Below are 26,563 nucleotides of genomic sequence, written 5' to 3'. Positions count from 1 at the left end.
CACCTTCTTGTGCTCCGTGCTTCTTTGTGCTGTGCTCACACTTCTCACTCGCACCCATGTCCTTGTACCAACTTCAACAGCTGTGTCCTTGTCTGATCTCCTGTGTGTGAAAGTAGCTGGGCTTTGCTCCTCTGGCTTGCCAAAACAACCTGCCATTTCTCCCCTTCCTCCATCATTCAAGTGCTTCCACCTTCCAGTCTTTTTGCTGGGTCTGAGCACTTCCATCTTCATCTCTCTCTCCCACCATTTTTATCAATTGAGCTGCTGACAATTTCTCTTCACAGGCTGCTGAGTTGGCCATGAAATTCTTGGATCAGTCACAGAGCATGGAAGTGACACGGACTGTGGCTCCTCAGCTGGTGGCCATGAAGAAATACAGCATGGTGAGGACTGGCTCCTGCCCCCAGCCTGCTGGGGAAGTAGTGACACTGGAGAGGAGGTCAAGTCACATCCCGGGGTGATGGGTGGGTGGATGGCCTTATCTAGAGGTAGGCCATGCAGAATCTTTGAGGAGGATGAAAGAGGGGAATTAATCAATTCTTGAGATAGTGTGAGAGACACAGGCTTTGGGAGGAGGCAGGAAGCAGAGGAGAGGCTTATGTTTTGGGCAGAGACTTTGTGTTGTGTCTAGTGGTCCAGCAGCAGCTTCATCCTGGATGCAGGGAGCCCCTGGGGTTCTGTGTGCCATGGGACTCTCTGGCCCTGCAGGCAGCTGAGCTCTACCTGAGCTTGGATCTCATCCGAGAAGCCATTGATGCCTTCATTGAAGGGGAGGAGTGGAGCAAAGCCAAGCACGTGGCCAAGGAGTTTGACCCCAGGTATGCCCTGAGCTTCACAGACTATGCCCTTCTTGCTCCCTCTGCCCCCCCAGGCTGATCCCTTGTCCTGCTTTGGAGTGTCCTGTGGCCCCTGGGTGTCCTGGGTTCTCCCCACAGTGTCCCTCCCAGGCTTGGCTGCTTGCATTCTCCACTGCTACCCTTCCCAAGCCATTTAACATTCTGACACTTTTCTGCTGCCACACATCCCACAGAAATTGTTATCCCCTTCTGTTTCAGCTCTATCCCTATCTGCCTTTCCCTTGCCATAATTCTGTGTAAGCACTTCCATCTGAGAGCCCTGTGATCCCTTGTTCTCCTCCCAGATTACATTCTGAGGAGCTGCTCAGGCCCTTTCCTTCCCCTGTGCACCAGCAGCCTGCTAGTAAGACAGCACAGCTGGAAGTCTGCTGTGCCAAGGCTGAATGCAGCCTCTGCACTGATGCAGGATGTGAGTCTTGCTGCTCTTTGGGTTCTTTGTACCCACAGGTCAGAGGAGTACGTGGACCAGCGTTATAAGGAGTACTTGAAGAAGCAAGGGAAGGTGGACTCGGTACGTGTTTGGGATGTCTAGGTGTGTTTGGGATGTCTCACAGGCTAGGCAGTGCTGTCAGGACCTGTGCAAATCCTTGAGGCCTTTCTCATGGGCCTTCTGCCTGACTGTGAGCAGGAGTGACCAGTCTGTGTGTGCCTGTGAGCCATGGCTACTTCATGCCAGACCACAGAATCACAGAAGGCTTTGGGTGGGAAAGGACCTTAGAGCTTATCTCAAGCTCCTCTCATTCTACCCCCTGCTTCAGGGAGGGACACCCTGCACCAGATTGGGTTGCTCCAAGCACACCTTGCTGGATCATGTCCAATTTGTTGTCACCAACCCCCCCCAAAGCCCTCCTCTGGGCAGTTTCCATCCATTCTCCACCCAGGCTGCATCTGTGCATGGGGTTGCTCTGACCCAGTGCAGCACCTGTGGCCTTGCTCACCTTCATAAGGTTCACATGGGCCAACCTCTTCAGCCTGACCAGGTCCCTCTCAGTGGAAGAGGGGTCACACAAGCTCTGTGATTTCATGGAGAGGAGGAGACTGTGTCTGGGAGAAAAAGGCATGGGTGACCTGATGCCTGTGTGGATGTGAGTAGGAAACCTGGCCTGCAGAGTGAATTTATGGCTGTTTCCATCCTCAGCTGGTGGGAATTGATGTCATGGCAGCTCTGGATATATATGCAAAGCAGGAGCAGTGGGAGAAGTGCCTGGAAGTGGCAGCTAAGCAGGTGAGTGCTTGTGTGAGCCCTCAGGGACTGAGCTGGGCTCCTGGAACACTGGAGTGGGTGGGCAGAGCCACTGCAAGGGCTCAGGAAGCACCACACCACTGTCCCCATCGTGGCCAGTCAGGCTGAGTGGGGAGGTGCTAGACCCTGGAAATGGTGCTTAAATTTCCTGATTAATGGAGCATTGGAAGGAGCTAAATGAGTTGTTCGGGCTGGAAGTAATTGGCACCATGGAAACAGGGATTTGTAGAAGAAAGCCTTCTTTATGTTCTAGAGAGCAGTGGTGTCAGTCAGAATGAGACATCCTAGTCAGAAAAGCAAATTTGATATTTTTTCAGTCTTAGTGACCTGAAACTAACAAAATTACCTCAGCAGAATAATAAAATGGAGGAAAGCAAAATAAAACTATTTTACAGTGCTCTTTCAAGGCAGTAGCAGGAGAAGCCAGCTCTCAATTGCCAGGGTGTTCTTTGAGGAATGGTTTGTATTCAGTGGTTATTGGTGAGTGATTGGTTATTGAACAGTTATTGGTTCAATAGCTGTTGGTAAGGGAGGTAACCAGGGCAGGCAGTTCTTTTGGGTGAGGTATTGGTTTACACTGAATAACAGGGCAGTGTGTCCCTGTTGTTCTGCAGTGTCCCTGTTGCTCTGCAGTGTGTCCCTGTTGCTCTGCAGTGTGTCCCTGTTGTTCTGCAGTGTCCCTGTTGCTCTGCAGTGTGTCCCTGTTCCTCTGCAGTGTCCCTGTTGCTCTGCAGTGTGTCCCTGTTGCTCTGCAGTGTGTCCCTGTTGCTCTGCAGTGTGTCCCTGTTGCTCTGCAGTGTCCCTGTTGCTCTGCAGTGTGTCCCTGTTGTTCTGCAGTGTGTCCCTGTTGTTCTGCAGTGTGTCCCTGTTGCTCTGCAGTGTGTCCCTGTTGCTCTGCAGTGTCCCTGTTGCTCTGCAGTGTGTCCCTGTTGTTCTGCAGTGTGTCCCTGTTGCTCTGCAGTGTGTCCCTGTTGTTCTGCAGTGTCCCTGTTGTTCTGCAGTGTGTCCCTGTTGTTCTGCAGTGTGTCCCTGTTGCTCTGCAGTGTCCCTGTTGCTCTGCAGTGTGTCCCTGTTGTTCTGCAGTGTGTCCCTGTTGCTCTGCAGTGTGTCCCTGTTGTTCTGCAGTGTCCCTGTTGCTCTGCAGTGTGTCCCTGTTCCTCTGCAGTGTCCCTGTTGTTCTGCAGTGTGTCCCTGTTGCTCTGCAGTGTGTCCCTGTTGCTCTGCAGTGTGTCCCTGTTGTTCTGCAGTGTGTCCCTGTTGTTCTGCAGTGTCCCTGTTGCTCTGCAGTGTGTCCCTGTTGCTCTGCAGTGTGTCCCTGTTGTTCTGCAGTGTCCCTGTTGTTCTGCAGTGTCCCTGTTGCTCTGCAGTGTCCCTGTTGTTCTGCAGTGTGTCCCTGTTGCTCTGCAGTGTGTCCCTGTTGTTCTGCAGTGTGTCCCTGTTGCTCTGCAGTGTGTCCCTGTTGCTCTGCAGTGTCCCTGTTGCTCTGCAGTGTGTCCCTGTTGTTCTGCAGTGTGTCCCTGTTGTTCTGCAGTGTGTCCCTGTTGTTCTGCAGTGTCCCTGTTGCTCTGCAGTGTGTCCCTGTTGCTCTGCAGTGTGTCCCTGTTGCTCTGCAGTGTGTCCCTGTTGTTCTGCAGTGTCCCTGTTGTTCTGCAGTGTGTCCCTGTTGCTCTGCAGTGTGTCCCTGTTGCTCTGCAGTGTGTCCCTGTTGTTCTGCAGTGTGTCCCTGTTGCTCTGCAGTGTGTCCCTGTTGCTCTGCAGTGTCCCTGTTGCTCTGCAGTGTGTCCCTGTTGCTCTGCAGTGTGTCCCTGTTGCTCTGCAGTGTCCCTGTTGTTCTGCAGTGTGTCCCTGTTGCTCTGCAGTGTGTCCCTGTTGTTCTGCAGTGTGTCCCTGTTGTTCTGCAGTGTCCCTGTTGTTCTGCAGTGTGTCCCTGTTGCTCTGCAGTGTCCCTGTTGCTCTGCAGTGTGTCCCTGTTGCTCTGCAGTGTGTCCCTGTTGTTCTGCAGTGTCCCTGTTGCTCTGCAGTGTCCCTGTTGTTCTGCAGTGTCCCTGTTGTTCTGCAGTGTCCCTGTTGTTCTGCAGTGTGTCCCTGTTGTTCTGCAGTGTGTCCCTGTTGCTCTGCAGTGTGTCCCTGTTCCTCTGCAGTGTCCCTGTTGCTCTGCAGTGTGTCCCTGTTGCTCTGCAGTGTCCCTGTTGTTCTGCAGTGTCCCTGTTGCTCTGCAGTGTGTCCCTGTTGCTCTGCAGTGTGTCCCTGTTGCTCTGCAGTGTCCCTGTTGTTCTGCAGTGTGTCCCTGTTGCTCTGCAGTGTGTCCCTGTTCCTCTGCAGTGTCCCTGTTGCTCTGCAGTGTGTCCCTGTTGCTCTGCAGTGTGTCCCTGTTGTTCTGCAGTGTCCCTGTTGCTCTGCAGTGTGTCCCTGTTGTTCTGCAGTGTGTCCCTGTTGTTCTGCAGTGTCCCTGTTGCTCTGCAGTGTGTCCCTGTTGTTCTGCAGTGTGTCCCTGTTGTTCTGCAGTGTCCCTGTTGTTCTGCAGTGTCCCTGTTGCTCTGCAGTGTCCCTGTTGCTCTGCAGTGTGTCCCTGTTGCTCTGCAGTGTGTCCCTGTTGCTCTGCAGTGTGTCCCTGTTGTTCTGCAGTGTCCCTGTTGTTCTGCAGTGTCCCTGTTGTTCTGCAGTGTCCCTGTTGCTCTGCAGTGTGTCCCTGTTGTTCTGCAGTGTCCCTGTTGCTCTGCAGTGTGTCCCTGTTGCTCTGCAGTGTGTCCCTGTTGTTCTGCAGTGTGTCCCTGTTGCTCTGCAGTGTGTCCCTGTTGCTCTGCAGTGTGTCCCTGTTGTTCTGCAGTGTCCCTGTTGCTCTGCAGGGTCCTCAGGTTCTGCACAAGTTCGTGGCTCTGCAGGCCTCGCAGCTGATCGGTGCCGGCGGCTGGGACCGCGCCCTGCGCCTCTACCTGCAGCACGGAGCCCCTGCCAGCCCCCAGGTGAGTCAGGGACACCTGTACCTGCAGCACGGAGCCCCTGCCAGCCCCCAGGTGAGTCAGGGACACCTGTACCTGCAGCACGGAGCCCCTGCCAGCCCCCAGGTGAGTCAGGGACACCTGGGCTGGGCTGGGCTGGCTGGCAGCTGCCCCCAGCCTGGCCTGGCACTGCCTCGTGCTCGGCACCTCCAGCCCTGCACTGGGTTGCAGAAGGCTGAAGGAAATGTCCCAGCGTGTTCTGCATGGGAAGGAGCTGGGGGAGTGGAGTGTTTGTGTTTGTTCAGAGCACCAAGTTCAGAACAAAAGGAACCATTTGCCTCTCCGAGAGCACTGGCTGCAGGAAGCATCCTTCCATCCTCTCCTGTTTCCCTGCTTGTCCCCAGCAGCCCGTGCAGGCAGTGGTGGCAGCACTGCCACTCTGGGAGCCTGGCCTGTGCATGGCAGCAGCAGAGCTCTAGAGTGCAGACTCCCCATCTGCCTCCTTGCACACTTGTTTCTGTTGCAGAATTTCAACATCTACAAGCGTCTCTTTGTGGAGATGGTGAATGCTGCTGGCATGAACTGTGCTGAGGCATACTCCAGCTGGGCTGACCTGAGGGACATGCTGCTCAGCCTGGTGAGTGTGGCCCTGGCACCACTGCCTGCTCAGCCCCAGCCCCAGGGCTGGGCAGGGAGAGCCAGTCTCTCAGCAGGTGACAGGGGCAGTGCTTTAGAACACAAGCTAAGGGCAAAGAGCTGGCAGTGTGCACAGTAGGAAGGTAGGATCCTGTGAAGTGGATGTGGCTGAGCAGGAGAAGGCAGAGCAGGAGACCCTGTGCTCCAGGCTGAACCCTCGGGGTGGGTCTGGCCCTTGGCCCTCTCAGAGCTCAGGTGTCACTGTGACATGGGAGCTGTGTGTCCTCTTGTCCCACACCCTATTCAGCATGGGCAAAGCACAAAGCTACTGAGCCTGGAAAAGATGAGTCCTCCCCATCTCCCCATGGATGCTTAGAGCCTTTTGCTCCTTACTCCTGTCCAGAACACCTCAGCCAGAGCCCGTGATTCCCTTATCTCTGTTCCTGTCCCACAAATATCTACTTTGAGAATAAGCAAAATCAAAAAATCCTCCCTTTGTCCGTCCAGACTCACACCTGCTTCCAGTGCTGGCTGTTGTTGCAGTACTGGTGGCTCTCCCTGGCTCCCACAGCCTCTTTCCTCAGCCTGGTTTTGGACCCAGAGCAGCCAAGGTCCAGCCCTTGTTCAGTGCCAGAGGTGTCTGGATGTTTCAGTTCCTTCTCTCTCCTGACTTCCCTGTCTCTTGTGGATGAAGAGTGTCCTCGTGCTCTCCTGCTCTCATCCTGGTGCTCTCTCATTTTCTCTCCTCAGTGTGAAAACTTGGTGAAGTCCAGTGAGGCCAGCACTGAGGCACAGGAGGAGTTTGAGAGGATGCTGCTGATCTCCCACTACTGCGCCACCCGCTCTGCTGCACAGGGCCTGAAGCAGCTGGTGAGGCTCTGAAATTCCTCTGCCAGGCACCACCCACACTGGGGAACAGCACAGGATTGGCAGGTTCAGGGCTGGTCGTAGGTTACTCCACAAATACACGTCATGGATGCATGAGAAGGGGACTGCAGTAATCTGGGCCCACCAGTAGCAGGTAGAACTGTGGTACTGCCTCAGTCACTGTGGCTGAGCTGTAAACCAGGGGAGGAGCTGGTCCTTGTGACAGCAGAGGTGCCAGTGGAAGATCAGGGATCACTAAAGACCTGGTCTTCCCAAGAGAGGGGTGACTTCCTCTGCTCTCCTGGGCTCCAAGAGCTGCTGGGCTTCACACATGGTCTTCAGAGCAGATTGTCTGCCCAGGGCTTTGGCAGGTACTGGTCCTGTGTACTGGGTCTCCTGGGGGGCTTTGGGAGCTCATTGACCTGTGTGGGGGCATCACAAGGCCCTGTGACTATTTTGGAGTCTTGTGTGTGCTGGGATTTCTTCTTGGCCCTGCTGCTGAAGTCTTGGTCCATGTGGGATTGTGGAGTTGGTCTGGAGCTCTGATGGATCTGGGACTGGAGTTATGATGGAAAAGGCAAGGAAAAGGAAAAGGACCTCCCTGAAAGCCACAGGGAAGACCGGGGCTTCCCCATGGCTGTGTGTGTGGGTGCTGGGGGTGCAGAAACATGTCAGACAGCAAGAGCCAAGTCTGATGTCTTGGAAACCTGTGCAGATCTCCACAGCTGTTGAGGAATGTTGAGGAGTTGGGCAGTCTTAATTGGGGCCATGAAAAAGGGGTGGCCTTGGCAGTTCTTGTGACAATGGGTATCTGGCAGCAGAAAAGGGAAATTGCCCTTCAATTCTTCACCCCTACTCCAAAATTCTTACATAATTACATACAAGAAAACATTTATTGAGACTGTGGCTGGAATAGGTTTCTTGGAGAGGTTGGAGAGTCTCCATTCCTTGAGATGGTGAAAACCTGACCAGGCACGTTCCTGACCCAGGAATGTATCTGCCTCTGCCTTGACTGGGGCTAGGGGCAGGATTTGGGAACTGCCAGCAGTGTCAAGCCAGCAGTGCCTTCCAGCCTCACCTGCTCTGTGACCTAGATGGGGAATGTTTAGGTGTGGCATCTGGTGAGGAACAGCAAGGCTCATTAAGCCAAAGAATTTCCCTCTCAGGATAGTCCTGTGTGTTCTGTACTGAGGGAACCCAGGTCAGGACTGAAGTTTTTTTGAGCTTTTTACCTGTAGGGTGTGTCTGGGTGCAGGGTCCTTGCTGTGAGTCTGGGGTGGTCTCGAGATCCCTCCCAGGCTGTGTTGTTTGCTGAGTGCTGAGGCTTTGCTGTGCTGTCCCCAGGACACCATGGCTGCCCAGCTGTCCATTTCCCTGCTGCGCCACACGGACCTGCTCCCTGCAGACAAGGCTTTCTACGAGGCTGGGATGGCTGCCAAGGTAGGAGCTGCCTGACCCTGCACCACACAAGGACACAGGGCCCCCTGGCCTCAGGGACTCTCCCTTTATCTTCCCAAATCCTCCCTTGGCTGCTGGACTCTGCCACTGGAGGCTGTTCCTCAAGCAGCTGGCCAGACCTCAGCCAGTGAGCAGATGGGTCCTGCAGAGCCAGGGCTGGACAGAGGCCATGCTATGGCTCTGTTGTGTGGATGTGAGACTGCTCAGCTCTTCTCTGCACCACTGAGGGTCTGACAGTCTGCCTGGGAGGTGAGACACATGGCAAGGACAGCAGCATGTCCTCACTGCCTGGACGTGACTGTGCAATAACAGAATCATGGAGTGCTGGGAAGGAACCTTGCAGCTCATCTTGTTCCCTCTCCTGCCGTGGGCAAGGACACCTCCCACTGGACCAGGCTGCTCCAGGCCCATCCAGCCTGGTCGTGGTGCCTGTGTCCATTCTGTGAACAGCCTGTGGCACGAGCTGGGGTTCAGTCTCTGGGAATGGCAGGAGGAATGTGCAGTCTCCTTGTCCATTCCCTGGGCTGCAGGCAGGACACTGTGGCACAAACAGAGCCACGTCCTTCCCAGCCATGGCTCTGAGGCTGTGAGGATGTGCTGCCCAGTCTCACTCAGGGCTCCTCTCCACACCAGGCAGTCAGCTGGGAGAACATGGCATTTGTGTTCCTGAACCGCTTCCTGGACCTCTCAGATGTGAGTATGGGCCGTGGGCAGGGCTCTTTCTGAGGTGACACTGGGCTGTAGGGCCACCACAGACCCCAGCCTGGCCAGGGCACACCTGAGGCTCCTGTGTGGCAGCACACTGGGGCTCGTACTGAGGAGAAAGCCCCTGAACTCTGCCCAGTGTGTGTCTGGAGGGCACTGGGCACCCTCACACTGCCTGTGGGAGCAGCTGCCATGCAGGGCACCTGCACAGCCCTGGCCAGGTCCCCCTGGGCCTGCCAGTGCCACTGTGCACATGGCAGCAAAGAGCACATTGGCCTGGCAGTTCATGCCCAAAATCCTCATGGCTGCAGATGCCATTACAGCTTCAGGGTGATCTCACTCAAATTGTTCCAAGAGAAGAAAAACTACTTGGGAGGTGGAGGCCATGGCCCAGGGCTCTGACCACTGTGATAGAAGACTCAGGAGTCCCCTCAGTCCCTTCCTTGAGCAGCAGGTTGGTCATCAGAAACACCAAACCCAAGGGAGCTGACAGACCTCGCTGTGCCAGACCCCCAGTGCTGTCAGCAGCAGCTGGGGGAAAACAAAAGCACCTAATTACATCCTTCTCTTCTTTGAGGCCACCTGGATAGGGCAGTGTCTGAGACACACTGCAGAGTGTGGTTGTGCATGACAGGAGGGCCTGGCCACCAGAGCATCAACAGGCAGGGGCATCCTCTGCATCAATTGTGCTGTGAGCCCTGGAGCTGGCATTGCCCAGTGCTCTACCCCTTCTTTCCCAGGCCATTGAAGAAGGAAACCTGGATTCCCTGGACCATTCTGATTTTCAGGGGACAGACATTCCGTTTGAAGTGCCACTTCCAGCCCATCAGCACGTGCCTGTGAGTGTCACCTGTCTTCAGCTCCCGTGAGCAGTGATGCTGCTTCAGGGCCCTTTGAACAAGGATTGGGGTGAGGCTGGGATTGCTTAGACTACAGGGGATGGAAATGGACCCAGAACTGCCACCTTCTGCCTGTCCTTCCACTGCAGGCATGCACACATATGCACACACAAACAGATGTGCATACACACATGCACGTGCCTGTGCACACACACTCTCTCTGTCTCTCATGCTCCCTAACAGACACACACACACACAAACGCACTCACACAAACACAAACACACACACAAACACAAACACACACACAAACACACACACACACTCACACAAACACAAACACTCACACAAACACACACACACACTCACACAAACACAAACACACACACAAACACACACACAAACACAAACACACTCACACAAACACAAACACTCACACACACACAAACGCACTCACACACACACACACACACACACACACAAACACACACACAAACACACACACACAAACACTCACACAAACACACACACAAACACAAACACACTCACACAAACACACACTCACACACACACAAACACAAACACACTCACACAAACACACACAAACACACACACAAACACAAACACACTCACACAAACACAAACACTCACACAAACACACACACACACTCACACAAACACACACACAAACACACACACTCACACAAACACACACACTCACACAAACACACACACAAACACACACACTCACACAAACACACACACACTTACACAAACACACACACAAACACACACACAAACACACTCACACAAACACACACACACACACAAACACAAACACACACACTCACACAAACACACACAAACACACACACACACAAACACACTCACACAAACACACACACAAACACAAACACACTCACACAAACACACACTCACACACACACTCTCTCTCTCTCTCCAGCACACGGTGCACCGTGCAGGTGTGTGCTCTGTGTGTGTGTGTGTGTGTGCTGTGTGTGTGCTGTATGTGTGCTGTGTGTGTGTGTGCTGTGTGTGTGTGTGCTGTGTGTGTGTGTGTGCTCTGTGTGTGTGTGTGCGCTGTGTGTGCTGTGTGTGTGTGTGCTGTGTGTGTGTGTGCTCTGTGTGTGTGTGTGCTCTGTGTGTGTGTGTGTGCTCTGTGTGTGCTGTGTGTGTGTGTGCTCTGTGTGTGTGTGTGCTCTGTGTGTGCTCTGTGTGTGCTGTGTGTGTGTGTGCTGTGTGTGTGTGTGCTCTGTGTGTGTGTGTGTGTGTGTGCTGTGTGTGTGCTGTATGTGTGCTGTGTGTGTGTGTGCTCTGTGTGTGTGTGTGTGTGTGTGCTGTCTGTGTGTGTGTGTGTGTGTGTGCTGTCTGTGTGTGTGCTGTGTGTGTGCTGTATGTGTGCTGTGTGTGTGTGTGCTGTGTGTGTGCTGTGTGTGTGTGTGCTGTGTGTGTGTGTGCTGTGTGTGTGCTGTGTGTGTGTGTGCTGTGTGTGTGCTGTATGTGTGCTGTGTGTGTGTGTGCTGTGTGTGTGTGCTCTGTGTGTGTGTGCGCTGTGTGTGTGTGCTCTGTGTGTGTGTGCGCTGTGTGTGTGTGTGCTGTGTGTGTGTGTGCTGTGTGTGTGCTCTGTGTGTGTGTGCTGTGTGTTTGCTCTGTGTGTATGTGTGTGCTCTGTGTGTGTGTGCGCTCTGTGTGTGTGTGCTGTGTGTGTGCTCTGTGTGTGTGTGTGCTGTGTGTGTGTGTGTGTGTGCTCTGTGTGTGTGTGTGCTCTGTGTATGTGTGCTGTGTGTGTGCTGTGTGTGTGCTCTGTGTGTGTGTGCTGTGTGTGCTCTGTGTGTGTGTGTGTGCTCTGTGTATGTGTGCTGTGTGTGTGCTCTGTGTGTGTGTGCGCTCTGTGTGTGTGTGCTGTGTGTGCTCTGTGTGTGTGTGTGTGTGCTGTGTGTGCTGTGTGTGCTCTGTGTATGTGTGCTGTGTGTGTGCTGTGTGTGTGCTCTGTGTGTGTGTGTGTGTGCTGTGTGTGCTGTGTGTGTCTGTGTGTGTGTGCTCTGTGTGTGTGTGTGCTGTGTGTGTGTGTGTGCGCTCTGTGTATGTGTGCTGTGTGTGTGTGCGTGTGCGCTATGTGTGCTCTGTGTGTGTGTGTGTGCTGTGTGTGTGTGTGTGTGCTGTGTGTGCTCTGTGTGTGTGTGTGTGTGTGTGCTGTGTGTGTGTGTGTGCATGCAGGTGTGTCCTGTGTGTGTGTGCTGTGTATGTGCTGCGTGTGCTGTTTGTGCCGTGTGTGCTCTGTGTGTGCTCTGTGTGTGTGCTCTCTGTGTGTGTGTGTGCAGGTGTGTCCTGTGTGTGTGTGTGTGTGTGTGTGCTGTGTATGTGCTGCGTGTGCTGTTTGTGCCATGTGTGCTCTGTGTCTGTGCTCTGTGTGTGTGTGTGTGCAGGTGTGTCCTGTGTGTGTGTGTGCTGTGTATGTGCTGCGTGTGCTGTTTGTGCCGTGTGTGCTCTGTGTGTGTGCTCTGTCTGTGTGTGTGTGTGTGTGTGTGTGTGTGTGCTGTATGTGTGTGTGCTGTATGTGTGTGTGTGTGCATGCAGGTGTGTCCTGTGTGTGTGTGCTGTGTATGTGCTGCGTGTGCTGTTTGTGCCGTGTGTGCTCTGTGTGTGCTCTGTGTGTGTGCTCTGTGTGTGTGTGTGTGCAGGTGTGTCCTGTGTGTGTGTGTGTGTGCTGTGTATGTGCTGCGTGTGCTGTTTGTGCCGTGTGTTCTGCATGCCTGTCACGCTGGCCATGCCCTGTGCTCTCTGCTGCTCTGCCCTGTGCTCCGTGCTGCGGGGGCTGCCGTGGGCAGCAGCAGCAGCAGCAGGTGCAGGCCGTGTTTGTCTTTGCTGCAGGAGGAGCAGCGGGAGGAGGCGAGGGACTGGGTGCTGACCATGTCCATGGACCAGCGGCTGGAGCAGGCGCTGCCGCAGGACGAGCGCGGCGCCTTCGAAGCCTCTCTGGTGGCAGCAGGGACCGGGGTGCCCTCCCTGCCCTGCCTGCTGACAGGTGAGCTCAGCCAGTCCCTCACACGAGAGGGCACAGGGCCATGCAGGGAGGGCAGCCCCAGGTGGGTCTGTGGGGAGGTCTGGGCTGTAAGAGGAGTGGACAGACTGTGCCTGTGGGGAACCGGCTCTGCTGGAGGAGACAGGGCTCCGTTTCACCGTGGGGGTGAGTGAGCACTGAACAGGCTGCACAGAGGTTGTGAGATCACCATCCTTAGAGACAGTCAAAAGCTGTCTGGACACAGCCCTGGGCTGGGTGGCCCTGGCTGAGCAGGGAGTTGAGCCATACAGACCCCAGAGCAGTTCTGACCTCAGTCACTCTGTGGTCCAGTGATGGCTCCAGGCTGGCCAGCACAAGAATGGGCAGCACCTGATCCTGCTCTGAAATGCAGGACTTAAAAAGGATCAGAGAAAGGGGAACAGGAGTGGGCACCAGGAACAGAGCTTTGGCTCCAAAAGTCAGGAGCTGGGTGCCATCACTGGACCTACTCAGGTGTCATTGCCCAAGGGCAGTTCAGCCTTGTTGTTCATTTGATCCCACCACTTTGGACACCCCTTCTTCATTTCGGCCTCCTAGAGACCAAGGCAGCATTGTTCTCCCACACTGTGCTGTGGGGGCAGCTACAGCACAGGGAAGGGGACACCAAGTGAGTCTGCTGTGGGGCTCAGCTTGGTGTGAATGTGTCACTTTGTGCCCAGGGTACCCAGTGCTGAAAAACAAGATTGAGTTGAGGCCAGGTCGAGAAGTGAAGAAGGATGTGTGGTACAAATTCGTGATGGCTGTCAAGGTGAGCCAGAACCCCCCAGGGAGGTGTGGGTGGGTTCAGCCCCTCATGCTGACAGAGCAGCATCCTGCTGGGTGAGGATTGTCCCAGGGCACTTCACTGCACTCTCCTGACAGTGCTGCTTGGTGGGGGTTATCAGACCCAGTCCTGCCAGCCCACGGGTCCCTTCAGGCAGCCCTGTGCCCCCTTCCAGTGCCAAGGCCTCTCTCTCTCTGCAGACATCCCACAGCCCAGCAGGCCAGGATGTGATCGAGTTCCTCCGACGGTGGTGTGGGGGGCTCCCAAGCACCAGCCTTTCATTCCAGTGAGCAGGGCTGGGGCAGCTTTCAGCCTGTTCCTCAGCACCTTCCAATAAACATGTTTTCTCAGCCCTGCAGTGCTCCTGTTTGCCAGGGGCTGCTGAGCCCAGAACACCTGCAGCTGCTGGGCACAGGGCTGTAAACCCTGCTCCTGTTCTCAACCCCCACGTCCACAGGTGACTCACACTGAGCCCACGGCTCTGTCAACTTCCCTGTGCTTAGGGAGTGGCAAGCACAGAGATGGGCTCACAGAGTGGCTGCAGTTTCCTTCCCAACCAGCACTCACCTGGCAGAGCCACTCAGAACAGCCATTGTGAAAAGGAACATTTATTTATTCAAGAAAATGAGAGATGCACAGGATGGGGAGTCTTCCCCTTCTGTGCCCTGACATGTCTGAGCACAGGCACAGCAGCTGCCATGACTGCAATGGCACCAGGACTTGGGCCCAACGCCTCTGCCCACCCCCATCTCTGCTGACAGAAACCAACGGAGCCTTCAGGAGAGCAGGAAGGGCCTGGCAGCCTGGGGAGGGGATGGCAGAGCATGTGGGGCCCAGGCAGCTGCAGGCTCTATCCCAGCTGGGGTGCTGGAGCTGGGGGCAGGGGGCAAGGCACACCCCCCACCCCTGCAGCCCACCTTACACACACCAACCCTGCAGAAGGTGTGACAGCACCTCACCCCACCCTGCTGGGTCACAGCAGTCCTGCAGCACCACCTGGGAGCAAAGGAGCAGGTGTGAGTGCCAGGCTGTGCTGCAGGGCCCAGCATCACTGACTGCTCTGCCCCTGCCCTCAGAAGAGGTGGTCTGGGGGCTGGTGAGGGCATGGGCCCTCTTGATGGCAGAGCCTGCTCCCCCCAGCCCAGGCATGGTCCACACAGTGCACTCACCTCTCCAGCTATGCAGGAGACTCAGCAAGTCCTGCCAGGAGCTGCTGCCTCTCACGGAGTGGCCTCTCCATTGCTGTACTTGGCCTGGCCAGCTAGAGAGAAAAAAAAAAAGACAAAAAGAATTACAGGGGGGCAAGGACATGTGATGGGCAGTGCTCACAAAAAAAAGAACAGGTCTGTCTCCTGGGGAATAAGAAGAGGGTCCCTGTGCAACTCCCCATGAAGGGAGCAGGTCTGGCACTTAGGCTGGCTAGGAGAGGTTCCAACTCAGGATCACCCCACCACTGCACAGCCTCCTTGTTCCAGCAGAACCCAGCACGTCCCAAATGCAGCACAAGGCAGCAATGATGGGGAGACAGAGGGAGCTCTGCCCAGCCCAGCGGGGTTACCTGCTGTGTGCCATAGCTGCGTGCACAGGGCCAGATGCCCCTGAAGAGCAGAGCCACCAAGCAGCTCCTGCCTGAGAGCACGGCTTCTGCAGCTGCCAGCAGCAGGGAGGGGATCCAGAGCGCCAGGGCTGTGTCCTGCAGAGCAAGGGGCAGAGGAGCGTGGGCACTGCACCGGGCTGCTGAACACACTCAGCAGAGACTGGGACAGCAGGGGAAAGAAGGGGGACAGGGAGAGGAAGGGAAGCAGGAGGGAGAGTGAAAAGAAGGACGAAGAGGAAGCAGAAAGAGGTTGGTGTGTGGCGCGGGTGCACCGCACCCCGGACTCACGTAGATGCGCGTGGTGTTGAAGGGACAGTCGTTGGTGGCGATGGCCTCGCGGGCGTCCAGAGGCAGCGCCGAGCTGTTGCAGCCCCGGACCAGGTGCGTGCCCCGGCTGTGCACCGTCAGGGCCACGGCCAGCGCCAGCCCCACGCTGCACGCCGTGGACAGCAGGCAGTTCAGCAAAGACACGCTCAGCAGGGCCCAGTGCTGCAGGCGGCAGGAACACGAGTGGGACCGGCAGGAGCCCGGGGGAAGGCTCGGGCCAGGTTCCTCTCTGCAGAGCTGCTCCCAAAGGAGCACACAGCACCTCTCGCCTCTTGCAGGACGGTTCAGCCTGCCCTCGGATGTCTCTCACACCTTTCCCATCCTTCACCCCCTGTGAGCTCGGCACCGCCGGACTCGTCTCGGGCTCCCCACTCAGGCTCGACCTGAGCCCCGGCCCGGCTTCCCCCCTCCCCGTACCCGGCTCATCCCGCCCCGTGCCCGGCTCATCCCGCCCCGTGCCCGGCTCATCCCGCCCCATACCCGGCTCTCCCCGCCCCGTGCCCGGCTCATCCCGCCCCGTGCCCGGCTCATCCCGCCCCGTGCCCGGCTCATCCCGCCCCGTACCCGGCTCCCCCCGCCCCGTGCCCGGCTCCCCCCGCCCCGTACCCGGCTCATCCCGCCCCGTGCCCGGCTCATCCCGCCCCGTGCCCGGCTCATCCCGCCCCATACCCGGCTCTCCCCGCCCCGTGCCCGGCTCTCCCCGCCCCGTGCCCGGCTTCCCTCCTCCCCGTACCCGGCTCGTCCCGCCCCGTGCCCGCCCACCCCCGAGCCCACGCGGGACCCCCGGCCCGGCCGCAGCGGCGCCGCCGGAGCGCCCCTGCCCGGGGACGGTGCCGCCGCCCCCCGGAACGGCCGAGCCCGGCACAGGCGGCACCTGCGGTGCCGCAGCGGCGGCCGAGGCGGAAGGAGCCCGCGGGGCCAAGGTCCAGGGGAGCGGCTGCCGGGCCCGGCCCGCCGGTGCCCGCCGCCGCAGCCCCGCACTCACCAGAGCCGCCCGCGACAGGTTGTGCGACACCAGGATGGCCACGATGCCCGCGGCGATGCTCTGCGGGGAGAGCCGCGCTCAGCAGCGGCCGGGCCGGGCCGGGCAGCGCCGCCCCCGCCCGCTCCCGCCGCGCTCACCAGCAGCCCCGAGCACACCGACACCACGTTGGCCGCCGCGTACTCGGGGGTGACGGCGCGGCGGGCACCGGCCACGTGCCGCAGCACCGAGCCGTGCACGATGGCGCCCAGCACCAGGCTGCCGTGGCCCAGCACGATCAGCCCCAGCCCGGTGCGCATCAGCCGCCGCGGCTCCGCCAGCGCGCCCCGGCCCCGCCGCCCCCCGGCCATGGCCGCCGCCGCCGCCGCCGCGCTCCGCCCCGGGGCAGCGACCGCGGCCGCGCCCGCCCGCCCCGCCCCGCAACAGGCGGCACTCGGCTCTGTACAAAACAGTTTATTAAAAATAGGAAATGATAGAAATGAGATGCAGGAACCGCGGCTCGGCCCCGCCGCGCGCCGGGACCGCGCCGGGCCCCGGGGCCGCCGCAGGCCCGGGGGCCGCGGGAGGGCAGGGGGCTGCGGGGGCTGCGGGGGCTGCGGGGCCGCGGCCCGGGGCCAGCACTCGCCACACGCCGCGGCCCCGGGCGGGGGCGAACCAGTAAACAAAGTGCAGCCGGCGGCGGGAGCGAAGCGCCGGGCGGGGAGCGGGGCCGAGCCCGGCCACCCCAGGGCCATGGCGCGGGAACGGGGGAGTGACCGGGGGCGCGGGGCTTAGGGGCTCACCCCGCTTACCTTTAAATTAAAAAAACCAAAAAACAAAAAACAAACAAAAAAACCAAAACCAAAAAGAAAATAAAAGAAAAATAAAAAAGAAAGAAAAAACCCATTTCTGTGCTGTGCAAAAGACACTTTGTACAATTCAAACAGAACAAACTCCATGCACATGAGTGGGGCTGCAGAACACCCCAAGCCAGGCCTCAACTCCGCAGCACAACCTGGCGAATCCCAACAAAAACAGGGCTGGAAATAATACTGATGCGCAAAGTCCCCTTTGGAGGCGGGCAGGGAGGACTGAGTGTCGCTGGGCCCAGCCACGGCACATGCAGGAGGATTTTCCAAGCGCTGCAGCTGGTGTGGCGCGCCCCAGAGCGCGGGCACAGGCGGGCACAGCACGGCTGCCCCCAGCACGGGGCTAGGAGGACACAGTCACGGCCGTCAGGGCCCCGTTCCGAGTGTAGTAGAACTTGCTAAATGCCTCTTCAAGTAAACAGGTGAGTCTGCTCTGGTCAGCCTGGGGAGAACAAGGACAGGGTGGGGTAAGCCCCATCCACTCGAAGCTGAGACCATGCTGGAGTCCTCCAGGGCAGACACCTGGCTTATTCCTCCTGCCTCCTCCTCCCAAAAAGGGCTGATGTGGCATAAACTGCTGAGCTCTGAGAAAGGAACACAGGCCTACAGCCCTCCCTACCTGAGCCCCTGCTTACCTCGCTGATGAATCCCAGCTGCACCAGTTCAGCTGCCAGCTCCTGGATGTTGTCATCTGCAACACAAGGAAAGGTGTCAGTGCTCGGCCCAGGTGTGCTGCTGGCCCCAGTGCACCTGGGCAGGGCACAGGGGTACTCATGGGCTGCACAAGGTACTTACTGGGCTGCAGGTCACAGCTCAAGTGTCGATTCAACTTGTCTTCCAGTTTCAGCAGCAGCGTCAGCTGCAGGGCAAAGAAATTCTCATGAGGCATTGCAGTCCTGCAGGCTGCCATGACAAGCCCAAAGCAACCCTAGAAATGCCCCCTGGGATGAGAACCACCCCTCCAGACTCCCACAGCCAATTCCATCCTGAAATGCAGCTGCAGCAGTGCAGGGTTAGCCCAGGCACCAGTAGCACCTCAGAGCCAGGAGCCCTGCACAGCTTCCCTGACCTCCCCAGACCCAGCCAGACTGGGAACATACGTGGTGCTTCACGCCCTCCTCCACAGACTCGATGTTGCACTGCATCAGCACCACCTGCAAGAGAGGCACAGAGCCCTGAGCAGCTGCCCCAGCCCTGCCTGCAGAGGGGTGCAGGGCACAGCCCCTGGAGTTTACCTTGCGGGTCTCCACCTCGGCGGGCTCTGGAGTTGGGGTTTTCACTGACGGGGGAGCAATGGGAGATTTCACCACGACCTGCTGGGGCTGCTGGGGCCGTGGCATCCCAAAAGCTGTGAGGGGATAGATTCCATTCCTACAAGGAAGAAGCAGCATTTGAGGTTATATCTCTCCAAACTTTTTCCAGTCTCACACACAATGGAAGGTGTCTTTAAAAATTCCTCTTACCTCACATCCTCCAGGAACTTGTCCAGCTCCAGTGCTGGAGACTGTGAAAAGCTGGAAAACAAAATGTCCTGAGATGAGAAAGTGTCTCACAGTACCATCCACTTGGGTCTCCTGGGTGCAGTTTCCAATCCCCATGTCCTAGGCTGCATCCACAGGCAGGCTGGGTGTGGACAGAGACAGCCACTGGTGTGACAAGCTCTTATCTTCCCTTAAGGACATAACTATCTATAGGAGCTAAGGATGATGCAACAGCTATGGCAGAGCCAGTCTCCCATCCCTCAGACCTCTGCAATGCACAGTTATTTGCAGGGTGGCCCAGTGACACTGTTCCTGGTGAGCTGTTTCACAAACCTGCTACACTGGGTTCCTGGCTGCACCAACACTTGAACAGCCAAACCCTGTCTCAAGGCTGCTCTGAAGCATTCCTGCCATGAGGTAAGCACTGCAAAACTGCTGGAAGCCTGACAGGATATCCACAAGTGCTTCATGGCCTGCACACCTGCCTCAGCTCCCAGAGCACCCTCCAGCCCCTCCAACACCCCCAGCAGCTGGGATCACCCCATCCTCTACCTCACCAGTAGTTTCCAACAAAAATTTACCTTTTTTTTTTCTAGCAGATTGGTTTGCATGGCAGTCTGATGAACCCCCCAGAAATGATACTGACATTTCAAGTCTTTGCTGCTTTCTTTTCCAGCACCTCTGAGTATGGCACTACCAAAAAGTGAGTTCCAGGCTGGCACCCACAGAGAGCCATGCAGGCAGAGACTGGCATCCCATGTATGTAAGGAGTTCTCTTGCACAGCTTTGTCTATCCACTTGTTTCCCTCATTTTTAAACCATATCAAAAACATTCCAAAGGGAATTTCATACTATTTCCTAGCACTATGGCAACTAGAACACCAGCTTTTTTAAGGGTCTCTATGGCTCACAGAGTTGCTTATATGGACAGAGCTGTTATTCCTTGGTTACTCCTGTCCAGCAGCCCGAGCATCCCAGAACTCTGGGCTCCCCTTCAAGCACCGTAGGCTTCTCTGGGAATACAGTATTCACATCTTAGTCTTCAGCCCAAGCCTTGACTAGCCAAGGCTTTGTTATCCAAAATGTCCATCAGTTTTTTGATGCTCTGCTTGCCCTGTATGTATCACAGTCACTCCCTTAGGGAGCCACCACTGCAGTGCTGTGTGTCACTGACAGCTGCCTCAACTACCTTTCCCTGTGCCTAATGTGGAGTAAGATGCTCCATTACAAAAACACTGAGGAATCCGTTCTCTGAAGTGCTGGACTTCATCTGGCTACTCTGTGACTGGGCAGAGCACCTCCCCAAACTGCTCAGCCATGTTTTGCTGGGGATTGCTCCAACCACAATCTGCTCATTTCATCCATCCATCTGGGGAACAATAAATCTCAGCTGCACAGAATCTGCTCCCAGGAAACAGGTGCAAGGTCTCCTTCCAGCCAGGAATAATCCCCCCCAGAAGTGTGAGTGCCCAGACAGTGACTGCTCCTTCAACTGCAGCTCTACTAGCTGCCATTGGCACCCAGTCTGTGGGGAAACAGCAGCACTGAGGGGATGGGCAGAGTCCCACTGCTCACACCAGTGCCCCAGCACTGCTCCCCTGAGCACACCACGGGGACTCACATCATCTTGACTCCTTCCCTGTCCTCGTGATTGATCTCTGCCAACACTGCATTCATGTCGAGGTTTTTGGTCATTTCTTCTAAAGCATTTTCAGGAATCATATCTATTTAAAACAAAAGAGTAACTTAGAGCAATTGCAGTTCCTCTCCAGCCCTAGAAAAGCAATGAAAAGGGCAGAGGTCTTACGCTCTCTGCTGCTCTTGGAGCAGGTCGGGCCCCACGGCCCTCCCAGCCCACAGCAAGCAGAGCTGCACCCGACAGCCAGGGGATGGGGAGGGTGTTCCAGTGCCTGAGAGCCCAGCAGAGTCTGCAGAGCCCCAGCCCCGAGGGGCCATGCCTGCAGGGCTGTGTACCCGACAGCCAGGGGATGGGGAGGGTGTTCCAGTGCCTGAGAGCCCAGCAGAGTCTGCAGAGCCCCAGCCCCGAGGGGCCATGCCTGCAGGGCTGTGTACCCGACAGCCAGGGGATGGGGAGGGTGTTCCAGTGCCTGAGAGCCCAGCAGAGTCTGCAGAGCCCCAGCCCCGAGGGGCCATGCCTGCAGGGCTGTGTACCCGACAGCCAGGGGATGGGGAGGGTGTTCCAGTGCCCGAGAGCCCAGCACAGTCTGCAGAGCCCCAGCCCCGAGGGGCCATGCCTGCAGGGCTGTGTACTCACGCTGGTGCCCAACGATGCAGTGAGCAGCCAGGAGCTTCAGCGACGGCACCTCAAAGAGCGCGGGGTGGAACAGCAGCTCCCGCGCCGTGGGGCGCCTGCCGGGGTCCTGCTCCAGACACTTCTGAATGAACTCCTGCGGGCAAAACGCGCCTCAGACAAGCGGCGGGGAGGGGGCGGCAGCGGGGAGGGGGCGGCAGTGCGGCGGGGAGGGGAGGGGGCGGCAGTAGCGCTGCGGGGAGAGGAGGGGGCGGCAGTGGGGAGGGGGCAGCGATGCGGAGGGTGCAGCGGGGAGGGGGCGGCAGTAGCGCCGCGGGGGCGGCGGGCCCGCGCTCGGCTCACCCGCTGCAGCGCGTCCTCCAGCAGCTGGATGGCGCTGTTGATGGCCTCCTGCGGCACGTAGGACGAGTCCCCGTTGCCCTGGATCTCCAGCACCGCCATCTGCCAACACAGCGGAGCGTCGGCTGCGCTGCCACACGGGCTCCAGGCCGCCCCTGCCCAGCACGAGGTGCAGCCACACTGCCTGCGCTTACTAAAGGTCACGTCTGGAGACTGAGAGAATGGCTGCCGCATGGCAGCAGCTCGCCCGAGCACCCCAAGACTGCCAGGGAGCCCTGGGAACTCTGCCAGCAACAACCGGGACAGTAAGAGTCTCCACTCTGAGCCCCATGATCCATTGGCCCGCTCCTCTCTTTGCTAATTCCATAATGAAGCGGTGAGTGGATCACTGCCAGGATCTGACAGTGTCCCTTCTGGCTGTGTGAACAGCTCTGCATCGAGCACACAACACATCAACAGCCAGATACACACACACTAATTCCCAGCTAGGAAAGGCTGGAAAACGTTGCACAGAATGTCTCTGCATTCAGCTGAAGTTTTGTTTCCTAAAAGTTGCATCCTTCCACAGTTCTCTTCCTGCTTCACTGATGGAATGTGCAGCACAGGTTGAGAGTTCCTTGTGTTGGCTCTGACAATTCTCAGAAAATGCTCCTAACAACAACTCCCATTACCTGGACTTGTACCTGCTCACTGCAAAGACAGAGGAAGCACCAAGCTGCTATGACCAGGTATGCCAGACTCACATCAACTGCAACCAGCACCTCTACCAGCTGGGCAGTGGCTGGCCCAGGACAAGTGACAGACCATGGCTGTCCTCTGCTCCAAACACACGGGCACTGCTCACATACATGGACATTACATAACAGTGTACATCAGTGACTATCGCCTCCAGCCACTGAGTCTGACCTCAGGACTGGCCAAGAGTCACTAAGCAATTCATTATTCATTTGGAATTTTGGGGAGAACTGCAAATCACTGAGCCATTTACTTCTCAGTCAGGCACTTGGGGGAGCCTCCACAGGGAAAGTGCACTTGGCTCTGAGAACAAAACACACTTGTCCCTGAGCAAACCCACCCACGGCCACAGCCTTTCCAGAGCTCTCTCCTTCCTCAGATTCACCATCTCTGTCCCACAGCCCATGTTCAACACCTACCTCCAGTGCACACATCCCAAAGGAGTAGATGTCCACAGCAGTGGTGACATTGGCAACTTCTGTAACACAGAAATGACATTGTTATCAGTCAGCTCTACATGCAGCAGCACACCTGCAGCTTCTCTCTCCTCTGCTACCAAATAACAGAGGAGCTGAAACACTTCAGCAGGTAAACAGCTCAGAACTGTTAATGTGGCATCTATCAGGAGCCTGGAACTGAGAACAAGGTGCAGGACAGCTTGGAAGCATCATAAGGTCAAAAACCCCCAGGCCTGCAGCCACAGCCACAGCATACCTCCATATTCCGGGGCAAAGAAGTGCAGGTTCTTCTGCTCCTCACGACAGGTCTTCACATGGTTGTTAATTGTGTCCGGTGCCACTAGAAGAAAACCAGGAATGCTCAGGATACAGAAAACCACAGCCCATCCCTGATGAAATCCCAGGAACACCTGCAGCTCCAGGCCCTTGGAGCCAAAAGGGGCAGAATGGTGGCTTTAAGGTGAGTCCCCACAGCCTTCATCTCCTGTCACCTGCCCAATACACTCCTGCATTGTCTCCTTGGCAGCTGAGCATCACTCTCCAAGGGCAAACCTGGAGACCACAACTGCTGCCTACTGGGAAGGCAAGGTGGGAATAACTCCCAATTGAAATGCTAACCTCAATCAGATCTGCAGCATTTGTCACTAGCACCTCATTCAGAAGAGCAGCCTGAGGAACAGCCAGAGATGCCAAGGTCACTGCAATTGGTGGATTCTGGCAGGATGGACCTACCAAGCAACTCCTGCACCTTTCAGGAGGATGCTGGTGCCAAAGTGCCCCCAGACAAGCCAAGCTGCTGAAGGAAGGCAGGAGACCACCCAGACAGCAGAACCTCCCAGCAGCAAGCTCCTCTACAAACCACTCTGAGCTGTGGGGAGGAAATAACTCACAGCCACAACAACAGTGAGCAAGCACAAGGATGGACCCCCATGAAAGATAAGCCTTTGGGACAGCCACCTCTGCAGAGGCTGCAAACTCTCTGAAACTGAGCAGCTGCCCCTGCCAGTGAGGGAGCACAGAGCCACCTCCATGTGAAACTCGACTGCCACACTGGAACGTGCCCAGGCCCGTGTCCCACATGGTCACCTCCTCATCTGCACTGGCACAACAGGGGCTGACACAGCACGTGCCAAACCACCTGTATTTTTCCATACCAAAGAGGATTCCCAGCTGAGTGACTGGTCACCAGTTTCAGAGGAGCTCTAGTCACACAGGAAGGACCTCTCTTGGTAACTCAGCCTTGTTGCATGGCACACACCAAATATTTCCCATATTGCTGGAAGCAGAGCTTGCTCCAATATCTAGGGGCTTCTTTACCAACCAACCATTCACGAGTCACTGCTTTCTGCTCCTGTGTTAGCTCTGATCCTAGGTCCAGCAGGATGATTTAATTCCTAGTGCTCACCTGCTCCCAGACATCAGCAGCTCCTTCCACCTCCACATCACCAAGCAGCATAAGCTGCATTCTTTGTCCTTCTCCTAAGACCTGCTGTTTTCCCAGTGACACTGACTGCTTCAGACAAGTTCTGGCCAGGATTGTGCAGCACCACACCAGTTCTCTCTGCTGGGGATTCTGCCCCAAAGCAGCTCAAAGCCTCCCTTCAGGAGGCAGCAAATGCCTGATGCTCATCAGCACCCAAATGATGAGCTCTGGACTTTATTCACCTTAGTATTTTGTACTGCTGAGTCAGTTACTACTGGAGTTTGCCCACTCCTCTGCACTGGACTGGATGTGTGCTGTGCTGCTGGAGCCAACCCCTCTGCTCCACCCCTGTCACCACACATCCATGCAGTGCCAGACTTGGCACACAGAGCAAACACCTTGTCCAGCACACTGGGTGATCACACCAGGCCTTCTAAAGAGAGTATGAAAGGCTTCAGAAATCCTGCTATTCCAACATCAGATTTATATTGTCATTTATGGGATCCTGGATATCTCTGTGCCCAATGCAGTGCAGAGGAACTATAACACAGATGTTTGTGATACCTGTGAAACCTGCAGCTACTGCAGGCATGCCAGAGGGAATCCCAGTGGTAAACTAGACAATCTGGGGAGAGTAAACAACTCATTTTTCAATTCTTCTATTCATTCTGCCTTTCTTATCAGTACAATGCATTGTAAGAGGAAACAAGGACCAGAAACTCAACAACCCAGTCCCACCAAATATGGAGCAGAATCAGCCAAGGAAATTAAATCAGCTTCATTTTCCAATGTCTTTAAATCCTGTTATGACCACATGTTGGATGGCAAGGGCCAGTTCACTATTCAGGTACTCTGTTCTTGGCTCTTGCCCTATTAAGGACAGGGATGAGGGATAATCAATCAATCAATCACAGACGTAATATCAACAGAAACCTCAGCAGTGACAGCTGACACATTTCCATACCAGAGAGGCAGGTAGAGTAGAAATCTAGCCCAGACTCCACCTATAGTGTCCTTAATGAGCTCCAGCCAGCCTTGATAACCAGCTCCTCCTACAGACCTGCAGTAGCACCAGGGGCTTGAGAGCTTCACCTGAGCCTGCATTTTAAACCAACCTCCTGGCTGTACAAGGCAAGAGCACACACCTGAAGTTACCTCTGACACATGCTCTCCTGTCTGACTCACACAGCTGGTATCTACATGTATTTCTACATTGCCAAACTGGCTCCATGCTGTGCATCATTGGATAGATGAAGGCTGAGGACAGCTATTAAGTGGGACAAATTATGAAAACCACAAAGGAAAGTCACATCAGCAATAACAATGAATGTGTTTCTCAGCCACAAGAAGGTGACTGCAAAGGGGCAGATTACAAAACACAGCCCCATGGGACTGGCAAGTCTGGTGGGCAATTAGCAGAGATGAATTTTAGAAAAAGTATCAACTAAATAGGGTGTCTGAGCAGGGCAGGTGATAGAGATGTGAAGCACAGCAGAGAGTAGGACAAGCCACCCATCCCTGACAAGCTGAACTCAATGTGACAACAAAGACATAAAAAGAGATAACTGGCATTCCTCCAAGAGTGTGCTGTAGCTGGCCAGACTTCTCAAACCCTGCAGAACATGCCAAAAGAGTGGGCAGAGTATGTGGCCAGCCTGTGTGCCCACTGGCTGTGGAGGTGGCACTCCTCCCCAGCTGTCCCACTGCAGGTTTGGCTGCTGGGTTTAGAGCACCTGGGCATGCAGCCCCTGCTCTGAACACTCCCCACTGCAGAGGACATTCCCCCTTGTGCAGTGTCCATCCCACACCCTCCTTTATTCTGCACTCAGACCTCCCTCCTGGCAGCCAGGACAGGTCTCCTGTCCCACAGCTGTCCCACAGCTGTCCTACAGCTCTGCCTCTCCTCCTGCAGCAGCCAGGAGCTGCACCTGAGCAGGTGCAAAGCAGAACAGCATCTGAGCCAAGGACTCAGTGCCTGACCAGCACAAACCAGGGAAACCTGTGCCACTGAGAAGGGTCAGCAGCTGACCTCTGGGACTGTCCCAGGCCTGCCCTGCAACCCAGCCACGAGACAATCACCCCAAAATTACCAGCTGACACCAGGGCCACCTCTGCAGCTATAAGGGGTGGCCACAGGGCCAGCAGAGGCCACGTTATCCCCTGTGCCCAGACACCTTCGCTCCTGCAGAAGGGTACAGGACTGCACAACTCACAATGTTACACTGTCTGCTTTCTCTGCACACAGTGATGACAAAAGCTTTTCTATTAGGGAGGGCAAGGCCCAGAAAATAAGGAACTAGGAAGCAATTTGGCATAAAAAGAAGCATACAGCCATTAAAGAAGGAGTCAAACAGGAACAAATGCCAGATTTATGCTGATCACAGAAGAAAAGCTCTCTACAGCCCCCAGATCTGTATCAGAGATTGCAAACTGTTTGCAAAATGTTTGCAGCACTGAGTCACCAGAAGCAACAGGATTTTCTCAGTATCATGAGCTGAAGGGCCAAAGAGACTCACCCCGTGTGGTGACAGACATGTGCACTCCTGCACATCTGCTGACAGGGGGGCAGGGGAGCAGGGGGAGCAGAGGGACCCTGTGGGTTCCAGAGGGACCCTGTGGGGTGCAGAGGCACCCTGTGGGTTCCAGAGGGACCCTGTGGGGTGCAGCCTGTGCCGTGGCTCTGGTGCTGTCCCTGGGGCTCCCCTGCAGCCCCT

General features: G+C 56.2%; 3 protein-coding genes across 4 annotated transcripts in view; 1 reads left to right on the top strand and 2 right to left on the bottom strand.

The window, feature by feature from the left end:
• The window catches only part of IFT172 (intraflagellar transport 172), a 40,284-nt gene extending 26,545 nt beyond the window's left edge, over positions 1–13,739 (top strand). The window contains exons 36-48 of the mRNA XM_079298156.1: positions 285–383; positions 709–818; positions 1,305–1,368; positions 1,996–2,082; positions 4,947–5,063; positions 5,566–5,676; positions 6,426–6,545; positions 7,887–7,982; positions 8,634–8,693; positions 9,446–9,544; positions 12,435–12,588; positions 13,284–13,372; positions 13,588–13,739. Coding sequence (XP_079154282.1) covers positions 285–383; positions 709–818; positions 1,305–1,368; positions 1,996–2,082; positions 4,947–5,063; positions 5,566–5,676; positions 6,426–6,545; positions 7,887–7,982; positions 8,634–8,693; positions 9,446–9,544; positions 12,435–12,588; positions 13,284–13,372; positions 13,588–13,677 — 1,296 coding nt within the window. The 3' untranslated portion in view covers positions 13,678–13,739. The remainder of the gene's footprint in view (positions 1–284; positions 384–708; positions 819–1,304; positions 1,369–1,995; positions 2,083–4,946; positions 5,064–5,565; positions 5,677–6,425; positions 6,546–7,886; positions 7,983–8,633; positions 8,694–9,445; positions 9,545–12,434; positions 12,589–13,283; positions 13,373–13,587) is intronic.
• A 519-nt stretch (positions 13,740–14,258) lies between these two features.
• On the bottom strand, positions 14,259–17,027 carry KRTCAP3 (keratinocyte associated protein 3; the record flags this gene model as incomplete). Of its 2 annotated transcripts, XM_079298330.1 has the most annotated exons (6): positions 14,259–14,383; positions 14,557–14,648; positions 14,946–15,080; positions 15,273–15,473; positions 16,297–16,356; positions 16,434–17,027. In XM_079298330.1, 5 exons carry the CDS (start codon positions 17,025–17,027, stop codon positions 14,565–14,567), a joined length of 1,074 nt encoding a protein of 357 aa, XP_079154456.1. In that variant the 3' UTR covers positions 14,259–14,383; positions 14,557–14,564. The 2 variants fall into 2 exon arrangements, with proteins under 2 accessions (XP_079154456.1, XP_079154457.1); XM_079298331.1 differs by lacking the exon at positions 14,946–15,080.
• The window catches only part of NRBP1 (nuclear receptor binding protein 1), a 33,919-nt gene continuing 24,089 nt past the window's right edge, over positions 16,734–26,563 (bottom strand). Inside the window, exons 8-18 of the mRNA XM_079298317.1 lie at positions 22,683–22,766; positions 22,388–22,446; positions 21,237–21,335; positions 20,898–21,030; positions 20,244–20,346; positions 18,605–18,655; positions 18,377–18,512; positions 18,242–18,295; positions 17,937–18,000; positions 17,777–17,832; positions 16,734–17,583 (exon numbers count right to left, since the gene is read on the bottom strand). Coding sequence (XP_079154443.1) covers positions 17,485–17,583; positions 17,777–17,832; positions 17,937–18,000; positions 18,242–18,295; positions 18,377–18,512; positions 18,605–18,655; positions 20,244–20,346; positions 20,898–21,030; positions 21,237–21,335; positions 22,388–22,446; positions 22,683–22,766 — 938 coding nt within the window. The 3' untranslated portion in view covers positions 16,734–17,484. The remainder of the gene's footprint in view (positions 17,584–17,776; positions 17,833–17,936; positions 18,001–18,241; positions 18,296–18,376; positions 18,513–18,604; positions 18,656–20,243; positions 20,347–20,897; positions 21,031–21,236; positions 21,336–22,387; positions 22,447–22,682; positions 22,767–26,563) is intronic.

Source organism: Erithacus rubecula (genome assembly GCF_903797595.1).
Source record: "Erithacus rubecula genome assembly, chromosome: 2".
Classification (NCBI taxonomy): domain Eukaryota; kingdom Metazoa; phylum Chordata; class Aves; order Passeriformes; family Muscicapidae; genus Erithacus; species Erithacus rubecula.
This window is presented reverse-complemented; position numbering and strand designations above follow the sequence as displayed.